This window comes from Galleria mellonella, unplaced genomic scaffold (assembly GCF_026898425.1).
Source record: "Galleria mellonella isolate WM207_F2 unplaced genomic scaffold, CSIRO_AGI_GalMel_v1 utg78, whole genome shotgun sequence".
NCBI classification, from domain to species: Eukaryota; Metazoa; Arthropoda; class Insecta; order Lepidoptera; family Pyralidae; genus Galleria; species Galleria mellonella.
This window is the reverse complement of record NW_026442151.1, coordinates 434,664-460,862: the sequence shown is the minus strand read 5'-3', so window position 1 is coordinate 460,862 and position 26,199 is coordinate 434,664. Positions and strand designations below refer to the sequence as shown.

Genomic DNA, 26,199 nt, shown 5'->3' with positions numbered 1-26,199 from the left:
ATTAAGTTGATGAAAAATGAAGTTGAAGCAAATTGATATCTTATTTTTTTAAATCACTATAAAGGTTTTATATCTTATTGCATATTAGTATTATTACAATATTTTTTTAGTAACAAACTTATAAGTTCTTATAGGTCCTCAGTATATGCTCAAATGTTTTAATCATAAATGGACCATTAGGCAACTTATTCATTGAATAAATTTCTATTTGCCTTAGTACTCATGCATATTACCATTGGCTGCATCACACTTAAAATATATATAAATAACTTGCCATACATTATGTTGCAGTATAGCCTTCTGTAGTGTGCATGAATCTTTAGGCACTCTTTCGGAAATAATGGCAATATTTCAATGAACATTCTGTCTAGGTCCCTGATTTTGTTTTTAATTAACAAGAGCTATTATTTTTTATAATGGAAAACTCCAAAACCATAGCAAAGATTATGCTTCGATGAAATTGTATATCTATTAATTATGTATATTTGTGCATCTGAATTTAGGAAAAATGGAAAATACATTACAGGTATAGAAAAAAAGAATGAATACTGGAAATACAATAAATTTTAACAACGTTATGAAAAAGCTATTTGGCACCTACAATTAAGCACAGGTAGCAATACTACTTAACAGTCGTCCCCGCATTCTTGTATGGTGAGAAAGGGCATACAACTTTGGTTTAGGCATGTAATTTTAAGGTTGACGAAACTGATATACAGTTCGAAAGCGGACGATTGCAAGTACCTGGGAGACCTGTCCCTAAATAAGGGGCAAAATAATCTATCAATAGAGTCATTATCGCTAACTAATCCATAAAATAGTATTCTATCATACATATATTTAATAATTTAGCTACCTATCAAACCAGCTATCTAATGGAAGAGTTGAGTCTCAGAAACCAGCATTTATACGTGAGTCCAGTTATGAATGTGAATGCAAATATTTAAGGATAGAGGCCAAGCCTTGACACTCGGTTTTATGTACCCTACAATAAACTTAACGTGAAGGTGAAATAATAGTGCTGGGTTTCCTAAAATATATTTTAAAACTACCGCTGCCAGATAATCCGGAATTTGTTATAATTGTGAGTCGTATTGTTCGTGTTCATTAAGAGTTGTCTATTAAATGATTGCATATGATGCCGTTCACGAGACACTAGACCAATCAACTTATGGAACTGAGATGGTATGCCACCAATATAATTTATACATAAAATAATATGGGCATTCATCATTGCTGAACGATACTAACACTCATTATGTTTGAGTGCAATTATTGTGCCTAATATTTACATTTTACTATCACTTTTTTTTAATACTTAGATTATTTGCTATCTTTACTTGTTAGTGAGCAAAAGGTTTTATTTGTTCCTGATTAGTAAATAAGTGCTCTGGTCTTGATTTTAATACTCGTAAAATTAAGAGCAAAATATTAAATGGCAATAAATTTAGATTTAAATACATAATTTCAATGAGGATTAATAAAGTATTTAAAGGCAACTAAATCAATTTACTATCTATATTTTTCAGTATCGTACAAGTTGAAACATTTAATAGTTTATCAAGTCCGACTTGTGACAAAATTATTATTCAGTAATAATATTTTGCCTTAAATAATATTGGATATTTAGTTATAAAATGTAGATTACTATGTGTCTAGCTCAAATAATACAGTAAAGTTTGTTGTTTATGTTTTACCAATATTAATCATAATAAATAAATATTGTTTTACATGTACCATTGTTATGCCGATGGTAAAACGTCGAATGGTGAGCGAGTTGATAGATAAATATGACAAACTGCATTTAATTGTAAATTATGTAATACGTATTTGATGATGAGTCACTAATTTACTATTGCGCATTTTTCTTAAGAAAATTGATTAGAATTCAAATAAATTAGTATAAAAGTGTATATTATTAAAAATCGTATATATTATTAAGAAATTACTCTTCAGTAGAAGTTGCGTTTAGTATAGGAATTAGCTGGACCAAAATTTTCTTTGTATCGAGAGCGAAGATGTAAGACGCAAGAATAAGTTTTGAATGCTGTATATTCATTGAAAAATATTAAAAAATGTAAATAAACACTTGCAATAATAGAAGTAGGTAGGTAGTGGTAGAAACTACGTAAAATATAAATTTAAATTTTATGTTATTTATTAGTCTCGTTAGATTGTGACCTATTTAGGAACAAAGTTATTTTAAAATGTAAAATATAGCAATGTATAAAATGTAAATTAGACAATGATTTCATTAAATTTCATAAACAACAAGATTGTTTTACTAATTTTTACATTCTTTTTATTCTGGTAGTACATGAATGACACAACAATTTAATTCCAATTAAAAGGAGGGACATTACAATTTTTTATAGACATAATAGTTATACCCATTGCAAATAAAAATTTTTACCAGGCAGCTTCGTTGTTGGCAGATTGGCATTTTTTTCGCAATTTTGAGTATAGTACATTACTGCAGCGGCCAGCAACTGAGGCATTGATAGACAAACGTGCAAATGTGGGCCGAGGCGTAGCCGAAGCACACATACGTGAGTCCATCAATGCCTAGTTTTTTTTTTTTTGATGGGTGAAAATGGTATGGTAACCCCGTCTGCGCTAACGGGATACGCTGGCGGAGAACCAGTGAAGAGTGATAGATGAGAATGAAAACAGGCCATTTAGCCCATCATGATGAATTCATCAGGAATTAACCATGATAGTTTCTAGGGGGAACCGCGAAGAAGTCGATGGTTGGGTATATTGCTAGCAATGGGATTCTCCATTACTAACAATCCTTCCCCCCCCCCCCCCCATCAATGCCTAGTTGTGGCCAAGGCTTGTATAGGACTTTTCTCAAACAATGCGCGAAAATAAAAAACAATTTTACCTTTTAAGTTCAATGACGAATAACGAACAATAATAATTTTTTGTGTCATAATGTTCCTTTGTTTTTTTCTTCAATAAACAGCTATTTGCCAGCTTGTTCGAAATTTAAATAAAACCTTTTATTAGTTAACTCCTTGGTAGCCATGTTTCAAAGTAAAAGGTCATTTCATTTTTTTAATTACAGGAGAGATATGAGTTTACATAGTAATTTATCTGGCCGCAAAACACGACAGATATGGATTTTCATATAACTTTTGCTGGCCGTTGCCCGCATGTATCTGGTCAGTACGGCAATTTTGATTTATCTCGAAGAAGATTGTCAAAATAATGCTCACATTTCCAAGCATGTTTGAGAAAAAAAATCTGTTATCGAAATTTTGAAGAAATTAAAATCTTACGAGAAATGTTAAATGGGCTGGAACAAATTTGTGTATTTTTTATACAAATTTGAAAATTTTTGTTAAGTAATAGTAATTTTATACAAGTACATAGGTAAGGCAAAAGTAGAAACAAAATACGGATAACCTTTTTTCCGTCGTTTATTTTGTAGTGCATAACAAAATGTAGTGCAAAATAATACAACTTTGTGATGTGGTAAATATCTTGAAAATCATAACAATTTGGAGAAAAAATATTTCACAATTGAGTACTGGTTCCCCCACGTAAGTCTGTTATGTCCGATATAATTAAAAAATAATTGTATAATCCCATAGATGATAAAACGAAATAGTTCAGACTAATTTTGATTTTTCCTAATCATACTCAAAATTTGTAACTACACCTTATCATAATATTATATATAATCAGCAGATTATATTGACAATTTATCAATGATTAAATTAATCATTAGGTCCTTACATATGAAATTAGCGTTTTGTTGTACTGACCACTTTAATCTGAAACATCTCTTTGGTTAAGAATTCAAAATTCAAATGTATAAATTCATTTAACTGGTACATTTAAGTTTTAAAACCAGTCATTCATTTGTTTTTCCTCATTATTTTTTCCTTGACGTCTCTTATTACCACACAATGGAAAACATGAAATAACAGTATATTTACGAGTACGAGATCTACCGTATCAGTCGATATCAGTGCTGCAGAAACAGCTCGAAGTAGTAGAATAAGTACGGCGCTGGTGTCGTAAAAGAAAGCTCGGTACGTTTTTGATTTCAAAGTTTTCGTTCTGGAAAGTTTCCTTCAGAACCAACCCCGTGGACGGCTGAAGACCAAAGTGGAAAATGAAGAATTAAAGGCTATTGTGGAAGCGGATCCATCACAAAACACTTCAGAGATAGCTGCAGGCTTAATACAAATTAAGTGGATTAATACAGGTTAAGTGATAAAACTGTATTAATCCACTTGAAGCAAATCGGGAAAGTAACAAAACTTGAACGATGGGTACCTCATGCATTGAGTGAATCGAACTTGCAAACACGCGTCAATTGCTATGTTACTTTACTCAACCGACACAATATAGGGATTTTAAATCGAATCATTACTTATGATAAAAAGTGGATACTGTACGATAATCGGAAGCACTCGTCGCAATGGCTAAACTCTGGAGATCCAGCCAAATCCTGCCCTAAACTAAATTACTCAGAAAAAGGTACTTGTGAGTGTTTGGTGGACTAGCGCCGGTGACATTCACTACAGCTTTCTAAAATCTGGCCAAACGATTACGGCAGATATCTATTGTCAGCAACCGTAAACCATGAAGAAAGAACTAGCTGCTAAACAACCGAGATTGGTTGATTGACCAATGTCGATCGTGAAGCAGCAGTGGCCAGTGGCCTAGAGCAATCGCTCTAGGCCACTGCTACTTCACGACAACGCAAGACCACATACTATACAATAAACAACTACTGAGTTAGAGGAGCTACAATTGGAATGTCTGCGATCCACCGTACTCCCCGGACCTGGCTCCAACAGATTACCATTTTTCCCGGAATTTGGACAATTTCTTACAAGCAAAAAAATTAACTCCAATGCGGCAGTTTAAACCGCCTTCAAAGCGTTTATTGATTTTTGCTCCCATAGCTTTTTTAGTAAAGGGATCAATGAACTATCTATGAGATGGCAAAGTACATAAATAACAACGTGCATACTTTGATTAATTAAATTATATTAAAAAAAATTACTTCATATTCCCCCCTTATAAAACGCCAATTTTAAAGAGAATATCAGATAAGGTACTATTCTTAATCTATGACCTGCTGAATCGACCGTGCGTGTCATAAAAGTGTCATGTCAAGCATGTCTACGTTTAGCTGTCAATTGTAAAGTGATCCGATTAATAATGTACATTTGTAATTTATAGAAAATTTCTATCTAGTTATAGTATTCTAAAATTGAATGTGATTTCAATTAAAAAAAATCACCGAAGAAATATTTAAGTTAATATTAATTTGCTTTGTATTACAGTTTGTCAATGAATGTAACTACTATAATTGAATACCTATATCAATACTTTACACAGAAATCTAAACAATATGATGGACGGAAACGACTTAGCATCTGAAACTACAAGGAGGAGTATTATTTCCCAAGCCTGGACCCGTATTTCTCAGGTATCTTTTAATCTACAACTATACTTACATTGACATAATCATATATACCTACTCGGTTTAAACTTATTGGTTTAACTACGGCACTAAATAGTCGTTAGTTTCGTTACTACTTTAAAAGAATATCTGTTTAATACTAATCCCCCTAATATTATAAATTTGAAAGTTTGTAAAGATGTTTGTATTTATTCAATCACACTTAAACAGTTAAATGGATTTGAATCAGATTTGGTACATGGGAAGGTTATATCTTAACACTCAGGATACTTTATATTTTTGTACTGATTAACACATATTATATCATTTATGCATTATGATGTAAATATATAAATAATAAAAATATTTATGAAGCCTAATAACTTAATTAAATATAATCAATTCATATAGGACTAATACAGATACTTTTCAATTTCTTTTTAATGTGTCACTTAGTTTAAAGAACCTTCATGTGTCATTCACAATCAACAAATACAGTGTAGTCAAAAGAACAACCTATTATGTATTCTATATATTATTAATTGTTCAGCAGTGGATAGTTAATAGTTGATATGAATGAATGTAAATATTATAATGTATTATATAGAATAGAAGTTGACTGTTTCCCTACTATCTGTTAATATAAATTGTTACTAAATCCAGAATCGATAATGATATAATTTAAACATTGTATCTTTTCTAAAAAAATTTATTTTAATATATGTTTATATACAGAGTGTCCCTAAATTCAATGTCCAATCAAAAGTGGGTACTGTGGGTAAAGTGGTACTACATAATACCCTCGAAAAATATTTTAAAAAATCTAAGTCAAATTTTTTAGGTATACAAGTATTTTACTGAAAACAGTGAAAAATCAGACACTGGACTAAATCTTTAAGTATTATAATAACAAATGGGCAAGTTTTGGTGACATGTTTTTCTTTATTGGTAGTGTAATTAACTGTGCTATCAACCACAAGTACATTTAAACTAGAGATGTAACAATGACATTTAAAAATTGATTCTTTTATTCTTTGAATTAGTAAAAGAAAAAATATATCATCAGACTTTAACAAAACATACTGCAAAAAAATGTACCATAGCCATAGTGGCAAGTAATTTCAAAAGTTGGTGCTAGTATTCATAATTCCAAAATGATATTATACTTTCCACATTTTACAATAATTTAAAAAAAATATATATAAGTAAATTTATATATACTATGACTATGATAGCATGTAATTTCAAAAGTGCTTGGTACATTTTTTACAGTATTATTGAAAAAAAAAACATATCACTAGAACTTGCCCATTTGTCATTATAGTACTTAAAGATTTACTCCAGTATCAAATTTTTATTGTTTTCAGTAAAATTCTTGTAAACCAAAAAAATTTGACTTAGATTTTTTAAAATACTTTTTTACGGGGTGTCATATAGTCTCCTATCACTACCCACTTTCCATTGGATGTAGAATTTAGAGACACTCTGTATATACGTAGGGACCAGATTGCAGCATTAATCACTTCATCATGTGGCTGACTACTTAATTAAATGGTTATATTTCATGAAATGGAAAATACCCACATTATAATGTGGTTTGACCAGAGCAAGGAATAATCAGCATTTGGTGATATGAAAAGTTTTTCACTTGTTTAGCAAAACTCATGGCTTCTTCATGATATGGTCAAAGTAATATTGTAAAATACACACATCAAGTCTCTAGAGATCAAGTACATTGTTAACTGTAAAAAATTATCCAATTAATATTTACCAAATCTAGTCTACCAGACAGGCTTCTTACTTTAATTCTTATGTTTAAGTCAACAACTTATTCCTATATTTTATACAAATTAAGAAAAATTTCAATTTTTACGAATTGTGGGAAATTAATCTTGTGTATTGTCAAATAAATAGCAAATTGAGGTTTGACGATTGAGCAGGCCACTACAAAACATTGATGCAAGCATTGGAAAAAGTGCATGTTATTTCTCTAGATGTGTGTTAAGTCACTACGGGCTTTCCAAATGGATGATCTCATCTGAAACAATCCTCTCTGCATAAATCCAAGCATTGTGATTGCCCATGAGCCAAATGAGATTGGTTTTTCCACCAATGAAATACCGATCCACACCATTATTGTCGGCTCTCCATATGAATGAATTTCCTGACAAAATCAAATGTTCTCAATGTTCAGAAGTTCTCCTATCATGAAATGAGATTCATCAAAAAAACAAACACAGCGCTAGTTTCTGCCTCCTAATTTCTGTGTTCGCGTGCCTACGATTGTAGGCTCATTTACAATGGCATCCATTGTGAGCGACAGCACGTTGCCTGGAACCAGCTTGCAACATTCCAGCGACTCTAATCATCTCTTCTCATGTCAAATAATGTTGTTGCTCCATATCTATACAATTTTTTTCAGTTCTGATGCAAAAATTGTAATAGTTATGTATAAACGCTTTTATAGGAATCCTGATTAAATTGAATTTTAATCAAAGTTCACTATTCACTAAAAAGAATTAATTTAAATGTATGATTTTAATAAAAAAAAAATAATAGTCTTTGGGGCTTATATATATATATATATATAGGAACAACCCCTAAATAATTTTAAAGTCAATTTAAAACATCTCTAGGAAATCATCTCAAGCTCTAGGAAAAATGTTATTATTCGATAAAAGATACTTTATTTGCTGCTTATTATTATAAATAAATATTGTTACTGTAGTAAGGTCTGAAATTATATAAAATATATCCATATAAATAAGACTTTACCATTATGCACGCCATTAAAACAATGTCTTAAATATGTGATTCCATAACATTAATTAAGATCAATTTCAACCATAATTATTCAAATAAATTATTATTATTGTAAACATATCTTAATTTTATTTAAATTTTTTTGTAACTTTACATAAGTCACCCAAACGTGTGGATTGACATATCATCAAACATTGATATTTAAACGATATATAACATCAGTTTTAGCTAACGTTATCCTGAACTACAACCATTTCATGAAATGCTTGACCATGTCATTAAGTGATCAATTGTATGATCTGGCCAGGGCATATGTATATACTCTTTATCATCATTTATTTATAATTTTGAAATTATTCTAACTTTATAATTGTTGTCTTTTGCATTAGGTGTATCAAGGTACACTAGATAAATGGACACCCCACACAAAAACGAGATGGAGTGGAAGTATACTACTTTTAATTATTTTTATGCTCCGAATATTCACAAAACAAGTAAGTTTTAAATTTTTTTCACTGATAATCTTAATTTTGTAGCCTACATGTTAATATAGGTTTACTATTATTAGACATTTAACATATTTATATACAAGATTAATATTTATTAAAAATATAATTTCTGCCAATTATAAAATAACATTTCTGTGTGTTAATTTTTGGCATGCACTGGCTTTATTACTTGAATGTGATAAGAATCTTTTGTGTTTCACTCCTTCCTTAAATTTTAAATGTTTCTAAATAATGTTACAGGGTTGGTATATAGTTACATATGCACTTGGAATTTATCATTTGAATTTATTCATTGCATTCCTGACACCAAAAATAGACCCTGCTATGGATTTTGATGGTGAGTTATTATTTTCTAAAATAAGATTAACCAAAATAAATTTATCATCACTTATCACCAGTGTTCTCAACCGGAATCCCAGGACTGCGATAATAATAGTTAACCTCCCAAAATCCTGGGATGCAATAATTTCGATGATTGTTCTCTATATTTAAAGTCACTTTTATTCTCAAAAACCGTTAAATATTTATACTGCTCTGAAACAATATAAATATAAATTTAAAAATAATGTTAACAAATAATTGAGATTCTTTTTCAAAACTCTACACTCGACCTGCAATTTATTAATTTTTTTCCAAATTGGTTCTTTTGAAAATTCGCAACCCTACATACTTATCTTACACATATTACACTTTCGTACCAATTAACTAGCTACTGGTATATATAAATTACTTGTTTTTTACTCACTTACTTAAGAACTATTCCAGTATTATTAAAATATATAAAAAAAAAAAAAATAGAAAAAGAATACAGTATGAAGTCACTATCCATACTTATAATGATGAAATGGATATATAATAATAGAAGATTAATTTGTCATCACTGCTTTCAATTGAGAGGTGTATAAGGAAACAAAGCACCATAGTCCAGCATGTAAAAATATCCTCTATAGTTACATTCATTTCTTGCCACATCCACATTCATCATATCATCGTTTCATATTTCACGCAATTTCGTCAAATCCGGACATTCATGACTCCTCCCTCTGATAGCACACAATCTAATTGAACATTCTAGGCCTCCCTTACTACCTGTCTCCTAATTTTGTCTAAATCTGTTTTGTCAGGCTTTTATATACGAGGTTTGTCCGGAAAGTACGTATAAAAGTTTTTTAAAAATTTTATTTTACAATTATTCAGGTAAATCAATTTTATCCCCTTCAAAGTACTCCCCCTGTGACATAATGCACTTGTGCCAACGCCGTTTCCACTGTGAGAAGGCTCCTTGAAAGTCCTCTGGTTGTAGGTTTCTCAGCTGCCCCGTCGTAGTCTTTTTTTATCTCATTTATGTCCCCCAAATGCCGCCCCCGAAGTACCAATTTGGTTTTTGGGAACAAGAAGAAGTCACACGGGGCCAAATCCGGCGAATAGGGGGGTGTTCGGTCACCGTAATGGAATTTTTACTCAAAAACTCACGGACAACAAGAGAGGTGTGGGCAGGGGCATTGTCGTGGTGAAGAATCCAACGCCCCTCTCGCGCCAATTCTGGACGAACTCGTGCCACACGAGCTTTGAGGCGTCTGAGCACATCGACGTAGAATTTTCCATCAACTGTCTGGCCTGGAGGGACGAATTCTTGATGGACAATCCCCCGAACATCGAAAAAAACAATCAACATTGTCTTGACATTTGAGCGGGATTTTCTTGATTTTTTTTGTTCGTGGTTCCCCGGATGTCTTCCACTCTTTGCTTTGGGATTTTAATTCGACATCAAATTCGACATCAATTTCACGGCCATTCTTGCCGAGTTTCGAGAGAAACTTGATTACGACGCGCTGCTCTTCAACGGAAGCGGGCTCCATGCCGACGGGGTTTCGTTAAGAGGTAACTTCACAGATGGCGTGACAAGCCAGTTCGCACCGCACGGCGGTCAGACCAGAACTGAAGCATTGTTAGGGACATAAGGAAGGGGTCCTGCGCTTACCTGGTCTCCCCACTCCTCTTTCTCGCATTCCAGAACACTTTTATACGAACTTTCCGGACAGACCTCGTATCAATATTTCCACATGTCACATTCTATATAAATTCTTTCTCACCCTATTACAAAGTGAAATCGAAATCGTTAGCACACTTTTATAAAAATGTTCTATCATTAAAACTAAATATTTTTCCAAAAGAAAAATGAATCGAAAAATTACAATAAAAACGCCTCCCAAACTAACACAGCCTGCAATTGTTATTTTTTTTTTTTTTTTTTTACTATTGATTTTCTGTGAGAAATGTTCAATTTCTCTGGTTTTATTTCCTTATAAGGTAAGGCTTTCATTTCCATACAGGCCAAAACATTACTAATGAATATAATTATGTAACAAATAATCGCCTGACAATAAATAGAATATTTGTTGTTCTAATGTTTAACTAAACCTGCTACATGAGTCAAACTCTGGAATAAATAATATTACCTTTTTTTTTGTTACCATGTTTCAGGAGACGATGATAATGGACCAGCTTTACCAACTAGATCAACTGAAGAATTCAGGCCATTCATACGAAGATTGCCTGAATTCAAATTTTGGCTTTCTGTCACCAAGAGCACACTCATTGCTATTGGCTGCACTTTTATTGATGCTTTCAATATACCAGTATTCTGGCCAATATTAGTTATGTATTTTATCACACTATTTTGTATCACCATGAAAAGACAAATCAAGGTAAGAATAAAAATATCTTATAAATTCTTAGATTGTTCTGTTATTTATATCTACTAATATTATACATTAGAAATTTTATTCAAGAAGGTTTTCTATAATAATAGTTTTAAAAAAATTCTAAGTAATATTATTATCTCTTTTAGAGATAAGTTCGTCTTTGCTAACATAGTTATTAACTTATTGTTGTACTGTATATTTTAGTGCATATATATATATATATATATATATATATATATATATATATATATATATATATATATATATATAATACAATACACATAGATAATTCAATGACTTAAATTTCGAATGGAATCTCAGTGTATTAATTGCAAATATTTTCTCTTTCAGCATATGATCAAATACCGATATCTACCATTTACCCACAGCAAGCCAAAATATAAAACTGTGGAATCCTCAGTTACTGTAAACTGACGATAAACCTGGCTACCAACTAAATAAAAACGGAGTGCATAGTTAAATTAACTTAAAAACTGTTGTATGATTCTAGAAATACAGTTTTTATTATAATGTTCTCTTATTTTTAATTTATTTCGAAATATTTTATATTGATAAAAAAAAAAACTATTTATTTGATGATTCCAATTATAATTGTATTTAAGTAGATTACGTTTCGCTTACTTATCATTTATATAAATTTTATTGTAAACACATAATTGGTTATTATTATCTTTAAAAACTTGCACGTGACTATTATAATCAAATAATTGTGTTACTAGCATTGTTATACATATCTATTGTTACAAAATATTTGTTATATGTTACTTGCTGTACCTCGGATAAATGTAAATAATACATTTACTATACAGAGTGTAAGGAACAGGTTGGCCAAAACTGAAACAGTGACCATAATTCTGAATTGGAAACCAGTGGAAATTCTTCCAGCAAAATTTCATGTTTTTCTGTTTTTTTATTTAAAATCATGATTTAATCTGTAAGGAATAATAATATTTTAAAGTGAAATGTTATAAAATACCAAAAAACAGCAATGTGATATTCGTATAAAAATCGTAATAGTCAGCTGTGTAAATTCAACACCACAAGCGTAGGAAAAATACTTTCGAAGAAGGGCCGTGGACGGCACAGTGTAGATATCCCGTATCGCGTGGATGCACAATACGTGTAAAATTTCAAACACATTACGCGACGTCGAAACTAAGAATTTTAACGTTAATACCGTAAATGCACCACATGGTAGTGGAAATGCACCACATGTGGCGAAAAAAAAGCCATAATTTTGACCAACCTGTCCCTTCCTTTATATAAATATACACAAGAAATTTCTTACCTCTGTGCATGCCTCCTTAGGACTAGGCCTCTATTAGGTTTTAAAACTATTTTTTAAATAATTAAAAATACTGCGCTAACGCTACACCTGATGGAAAATGATAAGCTAAGGATGATAGGATGATAAAATGATAAGCTATCTTGAGATACAATTAACCCACACACACACCACATTTGGAATTTCCAAAAATTATATTGGATCAAAATTTGGATTATCGAATGAGATGATTTGTTTAGATATAAATTACTTGTCTAATAAATAATTTTATGTTAAATATAAGTTTACAATAATAATTGATTTCTCCATATATAGCCTCTGTATATAGTTTTACCAGAAGGAGACTTTGTACAAAAATCGTTTGCTTGGGTACCTCTGTCCCATTCGTGTTTCAACTGTAAAGCAGTCGTGTTTGCATGGCTGTGTTTCGTTTTTAAAGGGTGGGATATAACAGTGAATTTACAGGGTATAGAGGAATAACACCTGAGTCCTCAGGAATGACAACGCATGAGGGGTATAATGGGCGAAACAGTATACTCCATGGTACTGCCCATATCTATAGGCGACGGTTACCACTTTCGATCAGATTGATTGCCATTCTAAGTTGCATAAAAAAAAGGGGTCAAAAAGTAATGACGTACCTACACTGACTACCGGCAAGTAAATTAGACGGCGCTGGAATCTCAAATAAATAACATTAAAATTTTAAGTCACCCCGAGCTGATGACCTCGAAATGAATGATTAAATATTCATAAATTGCAGTTAGAAATCATTTAGTCATGTCAGCTTTCAAACAAAAAACTTCCATGTAATCGGTCCATTCGTTTAGGAGCTACGATAGTCGTCTGTGTGTGACAGACATGTCATGCTTATAACATCACTCTTTTTACTTAGGGGTTAAAAGTCTGAGGAAAATAAAAAGAATACACAAAAATAGTATTAAAGGAAAAGTTAGTAGGACTTAACAGAGATTTTGGATTTTTTTTTAATGAATAATAATAGAATGGTAACCCCGCCTGCGCTAACGGGATACGCTGGCAGTGCACCAGTGAGGGATGATGAATAAGAATGAAAAAGCAGGTAGAGTTAGCTCACTAGATGAATACACATGAAATTCAACACGGCTATTTCTGTTAAGAAGAGATCTTTGTCTCACGATAATAGTACTCTTCTTTATCTGTGCGTTACCTAGCAACTTGTTAATGTTCTGTTGAAACAAAAATGACTTTCACTACAAATATATATACTAATATTCTATATTTAATCTGTTACAGTTACTGTTCCCTTTGATTTCTTAAAGTGGTAGCAGAGCGTATAAGTGTCATAGAAGCTAAAATCAATTCAAAACGTTTCCATTATCAATATATGGTCAATTGTAGAAGCGTCGAAGTTACAAATTGGAAACATAAACTCTAAAAACTTTAAGACAAGTTCTGTTAAAAGACAAGTTAAAGTTAAGTTTTTGATGATATTAAAAGGCATGCCAAGGGCATTAAATATACTAGAAGGTAAGAGATTGAAGCCAGTATTGCAAGGTATGATTACACCAGAAGAGAAGGCAATGTATAAGAAAAATTTCTAAAGAGTATAATAGAATAGACAGTACTGTAATAGTCATATACTTACAACAAATATGTTAGATGACACATTACAGAAATTAATGCGCTTTGATAATTGTAAGGATATGTGGGACTTTATGGAGGATGTATAATAGAGAGATCGTACGAATTATGTCAAAAAATTTTCGGATATCAGAAAGAACCAAGTCATGGCCAGTCATATTTCATCGCTAAAGGGAATATGGCATAAATTGAATTCGGCACTGAATACAACTGTTATATTTAAATAAAACTTATTTAATTGCAAACATATTTATTAACATCAAGAGAATGAACAAAGGTGAGAAAGCAACCGGAAGATCCGCTAGTACATACATGTTAACTAATGTCATCTGTCAATTAAGATGCGTTCCTTTATACATATTTAAACTAGGTACGTTCATCTTACACCTCCCCCTTCAACTTTAAAACAAAACTTTTACAATCAATTACAAAATAAAAAAACATTTTACAAAATTACATTATAAATTGAGTCTATCTTTAGGTTTTATAATTCTTCCACTGCGAGTGTGACATGCTTTATGAGGGATATTTGATTGGTTACTATTTTCAGATACAATATTTGGCACATTATTACTAACTTTGTCATTTAAAGAATAATCAAAAAAATCTCTCTTAAAACTATGTGTTTTTGTGTTTGACCTCTTAATGTGATGAGAAGTGCGCCTAAAGGGCTTACAATTTTCTCCCCTACTGATCCAATATGATCTAGGTTCTTTAGACTTCTTAATAACTACTCCTTTTTTCCAATAACTATCATGACCTGTCCTATAAGTTACATTTTCTCCTTCCTTAAAATTTGTTTCACCCTTCCTTATAAATCTATCATGAATTTTTTTAGTTATAGATTGTTTCACAGTTAACAATTTATGAATATTTTTCTCTATTTTAGGTTCTAACATGCTTTCTGTAATAGGTACACAAGTTCTCAACTGTCTACTCTGTAATATTTGAGATGGTGATACTTCTAAACTAGATAAAGGTGTACAGTTATAACTTAATAGAAAATCTCTATAATCTACATTATCCTCCCTCGCTTTCTTTAATAGATTTTTAGCAATATTTACTGCCTTTTCTGACATGCCGTTACTTCTAGGATAGTGAGGGCTACTGGTAGTGATACAAATATCTTTAGATTTATAATACTGAATACATTCATAAGATTTAAATGGATTGTTATCTGCTATAATTTCAGTAGGGTAACCAAACCTTGTAAATACTTCCTGAAAAGCATTTATAACAGACTTTGAACTTTTATTTATTATTGGTATAATTTCCAACCAATGTGATAGATAATCCACAACAACAAGGTAGGATTTCCCTCCATACTCCATAATATCAGAACCTACTTTTGAAAATCTTAATTTAGGTATCTTATGCATTAACAATGGTTCATGAGTATTTGCAGATTTAAATTTCTCACAAGTTCTACATTTAGATATAAAGATTTGAATATCCTGAGACAATTTCGGCCAATAAAATAGCTGTCTAGCTTTTTTAATACTTTTACTTATGCCTGGGTGACCAGAATGAACTAAATTTAATACATATAATTGTAAAGATTTAGGAACAATAATTTTGTTAGTATAGAACACTAAACCTGATTCTACATAGATATCCTCTTTAAATTTAAAATATGGTTTACATTCTTTTAACAATTTATTTTCTTCAGGCCATCCTTGATAATAATATTTTATAATTTCAGATAACACTTTATCTTTGCTAGTCTCAGATCTGAACTCAGACTTTCTTTCACTACTCATAGGCAAATGCAATGAAACTGAATGAACCATGTCTAACATTTCATAGTATTCTCTGTATTTTCATATATATATATATAACATGTCTGCAAAATGAATGTCTTTACCTGGTATATAATTAAGATTTAATCTATAATTTAATAATTTAAGACACAAACGTCTAAGCCTTGGAGATCCTACTTTAGTAATAGGCTTTTTAATAATTGAAATCAATGGTTTGTGATCTGTTTGTACCTGAATATTTTTAGCACCATATATATATTTATGGAATTTTTGTGTACCAAAATAAATAGCTAATAATTCCTTTTCCGTTTGACTATAGTTTAATTCACAATTGTTCATTGTTCTGGATACACAAGCTACTAATCTTAAACAGTTATTGTTATCTTTTTGAAACAAACAACTACCTATTCCATTCTGAGATGCATCACACTGCATTATAATTTCCTTTTTAGAATCAAAAGCACTCAAAGCTGGAGCCTCTGAAACTTTCTTTTAGCTCTAAAAATTTTTATCATGTATTGGTAACCACTGAAATAAAACATCTTTTTTCAATAATTGACATAATGGAGCCATAAGCTCAGCCATTTCTGGTACATATCTTCTAACATAATTGAATGACCCTATAATTCTTCTTAACTCAGCTATATTTCTAGGAGCTTCTAGACTTAATAAAGATTTGACTCTATCCTTGTCCATTTCCATACCCTTTTCACTGAATATTTGTCCTATATATTTAATTTCTTTTAACTTATATTGCAACTTGTCTTTATTAAATTTAGCTTTTATTTGTTTTGCACGTTTAATAACTTCCCTAACAGTTTTATCATGAGCTTCCTCAGTTTCTCCCATAACTAGTAAGTCATCGAACCATGTTATTACATTAGGTATATTTTAAAGTAATTTTGAATTTGATCTTGAAATACATCAGGTGAATTTGAAAAACCATACGGTAAAACTAAGTATCTATACACTCCAAAAGGTGTCGCAAAACAACATTTCCATGATGCACTTTCTGTTAGTGTCACATGATGAAATCCTTCCGATAAATCAAAAACTGAAAAATACTTTTTACCTTTTACTTTACATGCTATCTCATCTACAGTTAATAATACTTGGGGTTTTCTAATTATTTTTTTATTTAACTCACTGGGATCTAAACACAATCTTATATTTCCATTAGGTTTTTCTACTAAAACTAGCCTATTTATACATGCTTCTGAACTTATCTCTTCAACTTTAGTGATAGCTTTCCTCTTAACTAACCTATTCAATTCACACTTCAAAGGATTATATAATTTATTTGGTATCTTAGGTGCAATTAATGACAAATTTGCTCATGTGGTAATGTAGGAATATCCACTGGTTTAGGAAAATTTCCATGACCTTCAAAAATTTCCATATTTTCTTGTATAAACTTAAATTTCTCATCATTACAATTTAAATTTACTGTATTAATTCTTTTAACTAAATTCAATGCAATACAACCTGGTAATCCTAGTAACATTGATTTACAGTCAACTACCATGAAATCTTCATAACATTCAATTGCTTTATATTTACAGTGTAAATTTACCATACCCACTGGTTTAATTGTGGAGCCTTGAAAGGCCTCTAAACTTTGGTTACATTTCCTAAGTTCAATATTACTTCCTAGTGACTTATATATATTTAATGGCATTATACTCACATCTGCCCCGGTATCTAATCTACAGTTTACATACCTGTTCTCAATTAAAATGTTCTCTGTCCAGTGTGTCTTTTTATTACCTTTTACTTTGTTTCTCGTTATACTGCAACAATACAATTTAGAATTAGAGTCACTGTCAGAATTACAATCTACATTTTGTACCTTTTTCTTCACATTACAACTAACTGCAAAGTGATTCTTTAATCCACATTTATGACATCTCTGCCCAAAGGCTGGACACTCCCTCGGAATGGTTTCTCTTACAGCGCCTACAATTAAATTTTTGTATATATTTTGTTTTATTTTCTTGATATGCATGCTGCCTTCCTTTATTTTTCTGTTTCCCATTATATACAAAAATATTTCCTTGATATACTTCCTTTTCCTTCTGTTTTAAACTATTTCTTTTCTTCACTATATCTATTTCTATATTTGGATTCATCTCTTTTGCCTGCTTTTGACTAATTTCACGTGTACGACATCAGTTGGTTGCCTTCTCAAGTGTTAAATTGTCTATTCTTAGTAGAGATTCCTGTAAGGACTTGTCGTATATGCCTTGCACTATTTTATCTCTTAATATTTGGTCCTCTAATGATTCTTGTCCTTCTACATTTTTATACGAACAATTAGCAAGCAGCTGTTTTAAATCTGTGAGAAAATTATGAAAAATGACTTTCGCCTTCTTTATTGTTTTCTTATTAAATTTATATCTTTCAAATACTTGATTTGCTTTGGACTTACATAAAGTATTAATAGCTCTTATAACATTTGCATAGACTTGCGATTCTGTTTCCGTAATCGGCAATATATGTAGCAATCTTGCAGATTCGATTCCCATCATATTACGCAAAAGTGATAATTTTACTTTGTCCTGCGAGTCATCTTTTCCAATGCTCACTAAATAATCCTCGAATGCCTGTATCCATACCTTCCACTCTGAGGCTGCATTAGGCGATCTTATGTCGAAATTTGGAGGCAATTTAACCGATCCTTCCATGATGGCGTCTGCTTGGCTGAAAAACTTTTTACGATATTTAATACTTGATACAATATCGTTTACACTTTGAATACGATAATTGCAACTTCAACCATGACTACTACTTCGAATACCGCTACGACTGCGCCATGTTATATTTAAATAAAACTTATTTAATTGCAAACATATTTATTAACATAAAGAGAATGAACAAAGGTGAGAAAGCAACCGGAAGATCCGCTAGTACATACATGTTAACTAATGTCATCTGTCAATTAAGATGCGTTCCTTTATACATATTTAAACTAGGTACGTTCATCTTACAACAACTACTACATACAACTAGTGATTTGCCGGAAATTTTGTTGATATATCAAATTCTACATACCCTCCCCTCCGAATATTTTGGTTTTAAGTCAACCTGGCTCTTGATGTCAAAGACCGATCGCACTTTTAATAACAACAGTTATGTGCCCACGAAAAAATCATAATTAACAAAATAGAAGACATGATAGAAAGAGGTCGTACACGGCAATAGACCTACAGCTCAATTAATTAGAAAAATAAATATTTTTGTCTTGTCACTAAAATATTCTCTGTAACATCGTACATTATAAAATATTTACAGATTGGTATGTTGACCAACCAGTCATGTAACCAACAAATGAGATCTTTTTCAGGACTTCATTTACTTTAAAAGTTCGCACACGGTTACTAGCGCTAACGGGCATAGTATCCAAGCCATAGGGATTGGTACAATCCGTGCAGAAGCTGAGGTAGAGGGACGACTTGAACTTTTAAAGAATGTATGGTATGTACCTGCTATAAGCAAAAACCTTTATTCTGTCCTAGCTACTCATGATATCATAAAAGACAGTATTTTCCAGTCAACTCCGTTCGAATGCGTTATGAAGATAAATAGTGCAAAAAACTGATTAGCACTCGAGATGTGCAAGGCGGTCTTTACCGTTCAAAAATGAGGTGCTTAAAACCAACTGTTGATATAAATCAACTATCAACCTCTATTTTAGAAGAAAGAGAAAAAGAGAAGCCACCAAAACCAGGAGAACTAATTTGTAAGGATATTTGTGGACCTTTTCCTTATTCGATTTCTAAACATCGCTACTTCGTACTATACAAAGTGTCGTTGGGTATATCTATTACACCAGAAGTCTTAAGTATACCTAAAACTTACCCTTCTGATAGCTGAACTGAAAGCAGCTGGTCATGTTATAAGAAAACTTATGTGACAATGGAAGAGAAATCAACAACGACAACGTTAGCGCTATTCTAAAAAAGAAAGGCATTAAACAACAGTTAACAATTCCCTATACACTACAACAAAATCCAACTGAAAGGGAATCGAACTGTGGTAGAAATGGCAAGAACCTTAATGCATGCTCACGAAACAATTCCTGCGGGCTTATGGGTTGAATTGATTCAAACAACGGTATATTGACATAGCCTGACATGGTATATTGCTAGCAATGACACTGGTAATCCGTATTACTATAATATAATAATTCCCCCTCCATCTCCCGCCCCACATGCACAAATTAGAGTGACTATGCTACATGAAGGTTATTTCTAAAGTTAAAATTTGTAGACCAATATCTTTTGTATAATTTTTTAATTAAGTGCCATTGAAACCAACAATAGGTCACTGTTTAACTTCAAGACTTTCTGCAAAATTGCGCTATTTGCTATTAAATGACATTGGCGGAACTACAGTAATTTTAGTTCCTAAATTGTTCAGCAGAGGCAGCACTAATGTAATAAAAATTAATAGCAAATTTTCGGTACTATTTTTAATTAATGGTCATATATATATATATATATATATATATGAAATATGTAGTAACAATATTTATCTATACATATTTTAGTAATAAATGCACCGCATATTTATTTTTCTGCCTCATGGTTGACTAGTAGAGAACGCAATTAGGTGTTATGTCCGCCATATGTATACTTACCTAAATTATATAATTTTGCATCGGAAGTTTAAATAAACTATTGTTTTATAATTGAAATTCACAGGTAAACCTAGAGACGCACTCGCTCCGTCGTAATAAAGTAAATTCTCCATCGTGACATTCGCGACTACTATCTTTGATCTATGTTCATCGCCTAAACACTATCCATGTGGGGGGAAAGGGATTGTTAGCAATGGAGTTTGACAGCCCCATTGCTAGCAATATGCCTTATTAGATCGACCTCCACGTGGGTCCCCCTGGAAACCATCGTGAACAATTCTTGTCGAATTCGTCACGATGGGCTAACTGACCTACTTCATCCTCATCTATCATCCTTCACTGGTGCCTCGCCGGTGTATACCGATAACGCGGGTAGGACTACCATTACATTATCATTTATTAAAAAAAAAAACACTACCCATGTACTTACCAAAGTACCTACGCAAGAAGACAGCTCACGACCTCCCAGTTGCTTCCATAGATTATTACTGTGCTTTGGAATGCGTTATATTTTGATTAATTCTTATCATTACGATGATACGTATCACAAATTTTTCCTTATAACTAAATAAGTTAAATATACTCTTCCCCGACAAATAGCGCCATTTTTAATCAATAAAGTGATAAAAGAAAAGGATTGCTAATTCATAATAGTAGATAATTTTAGTTCCTAATTCGCTTTGTAGAGACTTTATTAACGGCACTAATCGTTTTAATAATATAATACTAATATTAAATATTAGCTATGTACCGTGACTGCCTACGTGTGTACATAAAGTATCTTATGTGCCAATTTAGGACATAACCTATCTGTATATCAAATTTCATTCAAATCCAGTCAGTAATTTCTGTGTAAAATAGTAACAAATATCCATTCATCCATCCCTACAAACTTGTATTTATAATATTATTAGGATTATTTATCTATAATGATAAATGAAATAATCCATTACCGATCCTTTCATCCATCCATACTTGATGGAGACGAAGATGTATGACATGACTTTGTCTTAGATTTGTACAGTGAGCTTATGTGGAGTAAATTCACTACTATAAAACATAATTAATTTAAAAGTACCTTATTAAGTTTTTCTAAACCTTATTTTATATTACTTTACCGAAAATTATTGAGTAGGCACGATAAGAAATTAAGTATGCTTGGTATACTCTGTATATATACACTTAGTACATAACATTGCATAAAAACTGTAAATTATAATTTTGTACAAAACAATTTGGTGATAACTTTTTCAAATAAAACTAATTGATAATTAAAGCCGAACCCGTGAAAGAAACAATGCTGTTGCTATTTTATTTTTATCACTAGCGACTATTTATAACTTTTTATTTTAACGACATCTACATAGCTTGCGATTAGCTTTTGTATTTATGTCTTCAAGTATTACACCTATTAAAGTACCAAGCTATACTCGTAATATAGGATTATTTGATAACATTTTATTTTTAAATTTGTACCAGTTGTTATCGTAATTCATACCACTAATAAGTATTCACAGAACAAAAGAATGCTCATTCATTGTAAGAACACGGCGAGATTCGAGAAATGATTAGGGACATGAGTGACATGACCCATATTTTATTCAGTTTGTAGACAGGTCTAAGTACTTAGGTACAACACAATTGTATACGTGGTTTATGGAAGAAATTATTACAACTTAGATAGGTATGACATTTTATCCGCTACAATAAAGTAATGAAGATAAATAAGGTATTTCATATATTTAGTGTTACATATACGTATACTTAGTGTTATATAACCACCTCCATAACAAATATTATTACTCCGCAAAAAGAAGCAACTATAGCCGTAAACGCACCAACAAACGACAAGATATTTCTTAGATATCCTACTAGATTGTGTAGCCTAATTGTGGGATGTTTCGTAGATGCCCTACAATGACATGTTTCCGAGTTATGTCCTACCTAGTGTGTCGTATTGTGTATTTACATAAATTCAGAGTTCGAAAAAATCCAAGTTTGTTATATATATCAGATATATATCCCGGCTAAGAAAAAAAAGCGAATTTCATTCTGTAAGGGAATTACACGCTTAAAAATGTGAAAGGAATATGTAAAATAAAATAAGTATCAAATTATTACTACATTTATTATTTAAAAAAAACTTTTAACAACTAACAAAAGAATTACTTAGTGTTTATTTGAGAAACATTTTTTTAATGATCAATTAAAAAAACAAGTACCTATTATTATAATAATAATCTTAATTTCTTTGCGAGATAAATCAACAAATTTTAATAATAATTTGTAATTATAAAAGTAATCATTCAACGTCGGGATCTATGAGTGGGACATCATCATCTGGCTCCCAGTCCCAATCGACCTCTGTTTCTGTTTCTTCTATGATGTCCCTATTGACATTCACACTGGGATTCTAAATCCAGTCCATATTGTATGATGGAGTTGCAGCTAAACTATGGACACCCCTTGCAGACTGGTTAAAAGTCTTGAAGATATGAACCAATTTATGCGCTTTTTGGGGTTTCTAATCGATTACGAAACATTAATTGAACCAGGCCGAAGGTAGAGACAATTCTTTCAAGATCTGCCGTTGACGCTACTGCTGACAGTAATTGTTTACAGAGTGCCTGAAACGCTTCTTCGCCATCCCAGTTGAGCCAACGCGGATCGTTTGAGTTCATATCTAGGAGCTTCCATCATTCCAATGGTGATGAGGTTTGTTTAACAAATTGTGACCCAAACAAATATTTGGGAAACATTAACATGATTGTGTCATTAATGCCATTACAGTAGGCATATGATCGGGCTGCATTTCACCAAAAGCTTTGTCTCTTTGATCGTTGGTTGGCTTGTTTACCCAGAAACCGGTGGTCCAATATATTGGCCAAGTAATGAACAGAGCCCAAACGCCATATCATGTCTGCGCTGGAATAAATTTTTAACTTCTGGTATTTCATTTTCAAATTCCTTTTCAAGCCGGTGCCACATTTCTACTGCCACGGATATTGTTGTTCCATCCCTTTGGGTCCAATCTAAGGCTCTAGCAATTGGGTCCAAACGTAACAGCAGTTGAATTGCTTTGTTTGTTAATTGTGTGTCATGTACGATTTTACTTATGTCGTTATCAATTTCATTCTTATTATTTTGGCATATTTGCACCAGTATTCCACGATTGTCAAGGTAAGACCGAATACAATCTCTCGTGGTATTCTATCTGACGGTAATGAGCATCACCAACTTTTTACCACCAGCAGCACCATACCTGCTTACAGGTATATGTTTATTCCGAAAATATTTTACTACCTTAATTATATTTCCAGCAACAGCAACCATATTGAATTATGTCTTCGTTATCTTTACATAGCTCGTGTCTCATTTTCGTAACGTTAGCGGCATTGTCAGTAAAGAAACTCTTAACATTAACGTTAAAATTTTTATTACTGTTAGTGATAGCATTCGTGGCAACTTCCTTTCAAATATTCCACAGTATCAGGGTGGCCTGACGTATCAATGGTACCAACCAATATTGATTGCCCTTCAGGTGTCGTGAGGCTACAGCAAACTATAGGCTCATTGTGGACATTAGACCAACCGTCCAAAAACATAAATACCGTTTTTGAAAAATGTCATCATATCTATCTTCTAAGTCCTTCCTTCTTGATGACCGTCTTCCTATTTGATGAGACGTAGAAGATTTGTAGCCGGGACGAAGCGCTGTGATCATTTCTTTAAATTTAATATCGTCGGCGTGCAAAAAGGGCGTATTCGTGGCATAGAAAAGGTTTGCAATCGCTAAATCAATTTCTTTCGCATGAGTTTCTGATGTAACAGTTACTTATTTTTTTAAAAAGTCGATAGTGGACAATGAGCGCTTAGTTGTTGCTACTGATTCGTTACTTAAAGTTGTTTGTTGTGCAGCATGAGTACTAGAAACTGTTGTTGATGAACTTGTACTTGAAATTGAGCTAGAAGCCGCTGGTCTTGGACAAATACTCATATGTTAACAAAGCCGCTCAGGGATACCTTGAAGCTCTTTCTTGCACTTCTTACATTGAGCCCATTTGTCCTTGTTACCAGTCTTGACAATAACATTAAAATTGGTCCATACAGGATGCGCAGGTTTTGGCATGGCTGTTTCTTTCACGAACTCTGAAAACAAATATTCAAAAATTGTCAAGAACTAACTTACTCGTAAACAAGAACTCACTAGCAACGATCCCAACACCAGGAAAAACATGTATCACGGTTGCCACGGACTATCACATTCACTGACCCAGAAAACCCATAAACAGATTTTTATTCATTAAACTATTGGGAAACCAAATCACAGTCTACAACAATGTAGTCGGTAGGACTAAGCTTAAGAAAAATTAAAAGTAACACTTACCATGTAGGGTACAAAAAATGCCAGAAAGTAGATATAACAAGCAGTTTATGTTGAGGTAAAAAAGAACAGACTTAACCTTTATGTATTTTAACTATGGTCTTGTGTCTGTAAAAAAAAAATAGATGTAAGCTTTATGGAATTGTCTTTAAAAAATGGAACTTTGTATTTGCTATAAAAGATTTAAATGTCGCTTTAATAATAATTAAAAAAAAAAAATTATAAAAGTGGTTATAAAGAAACGAATTGTATTATATTAGAAACATGTAGGAAAATACTTAAAGAAGTAATTATAAACAAGAACAGTGTTTTCATTATTAACATTCACACATATTATTAGTTTACACTAACTCCAATTAGTTGGCTTTACGTCTCACGTAAATAATAAGTTGAGAATATGAAAGAAATCGTAAGCACTAAAATATTATGTCTTAATTAAAAGAAGTGAAAAACATTAATGAGTCAACGTTTGTCAAATATTTCGATTGTCACGCTTGCGGCAATTCCCTAGAAAGTGATAATTATTAACGCTAGGAGCACCAAGGAATCCCCCATATTTTTATTACTTCGTAAAATAAACCCTATATGATATGAAGCTAAAACAAGCTTTGAATTTCAATAAAAAGCTAGCCGTACTAGTAAGTTAAAGGGGATTTCCCTAACTTTAAATGAGGTTGCCATTTTGGGAAACAATTTAAATTATTCTGAATTGTAGTTTTTCGCTACGTGTTAAAATTATTCTCCAAATTTTTTAGTTCAGAAGACAGGAAAAAATCAACTGATATTTATCAAGATAAAAATCAATTGATATATATCGTGATATATATCATGATATATATCGGCGAACCTTGCTTAAATTTATTTTTTAACTAATTTTTTGCTATGCAAAATAAACGGCAGCTTTAATCCTCATAAAATTGAAATAAAACCAATAATGAAAATTCGATCGATTGCAAAAAGAATTGCGATAATCGCTTCATAATTAACGACGTGATCGCGTAATACATAGTTACTAAAAATCAGACGAGTTATGAATATCCTTTTTTAGGAATTCGCTTTAAAACTTTAGTCAAGTACCTATC

General features: G+C 31.8%; 1 protein-coding gene and 1 long non-coding RNA gene across 4 annotated transcripts; one reads left to right on the top strand and one right to left on the bottom strand.

Moving 5' to 3' along the window:
• Nucleotides 1–43: 43 nt before the first annotated feature.
• LOC113517243 (protein RER1) lies at nucleotides 44–11,940 on the top strand. 3 transcript variants are annotated; one of them, XM_052901424.1, is made up of 7 exons: nucleotides 44–2,107; nucleotides 3,071–3,167; nucleotides 5,310–5,455; nucleotides 8,581–8,685; nucleotides 8,941–9,037; nucleotides 11,185–11,408; nucleotides 11,757–11,940. In XM_052901424.1, exons 3-7 carry the CDS (start codon nucleotides 5,378–5,380, stop codon nucleotides 11,838–11,840), a joined length of 588 nt encoding a protein of 195 aa, XP_052757384.1. In that variant the 5' UTR covers nucleotides 44–2,107; nucleotides 3,071–3,167; nucleotides 5,310–5,377; the 3' UTR covers nucleotides 11,841–11,940. The 3 variants fall into 3 exon arrangements, with proteins under 3 accessions (XP_052757384.1, XP_026757662.1, XP_026757660.1); XM_026901861.3 differs by lacking the exons at nucleotides 44–2,107; nucleotides 3,071–3,167 and adding an exon at nucleotides 5,129–5,281 and having other exon boundaries at nucleotides 5,365–5,455; XM_026901859.3 differs by lacking the exons at nucleotides 44–2,107; nucleotides 3,071–3,167 and adding an exon at nucleotides 5,168–5,186.
• A 10,902-nt stretch (nucleotides 11,941–22,842) lies between these two features.
• On the bottom strand, nucleotides 22,843–25,892 carry LOC116413420 (uncharacterized). Its single transcript, XR_004224097.2, has 3 exons — nucleotides 25,469–25,892; nucleotides 25,121–25,225; nucleotides 22,843–24,882 (listed from the first exon to the last, which is right to left on the bottom strand). It is a non-coding gene; the product is annotated as an uncharacterized LOC116413420 (long non-coding RNA).
• Between the last annotated feature and the right edge of the window lie 307 nt (nucleotides 25,893–26,199).

Bases quoted from the DNA above. Each gene is read 5' to 3' on its own strand.
- LOC113517243 (XM_052901424.1), top strand. From the start codon at position 5,378: ATGATGGACGGAAACGACTTAGCATCTGAAACTACAAGGAGGAGTATT. The intron at 5,456-8,580 runs GTATCTTTTAAT...CTTTTGCATTAG, and splicing joins CCTGGACCCGTATTTCTCAG to GTGTATCAAGGTACACTAGA. The intron at 9,038-11,184 runs GTGAGTTATTAT...ACCATGTTTCAG, and splicing joins CCCTGCTATGGATTTTGATG to GAGACGATGATAATGGACCA.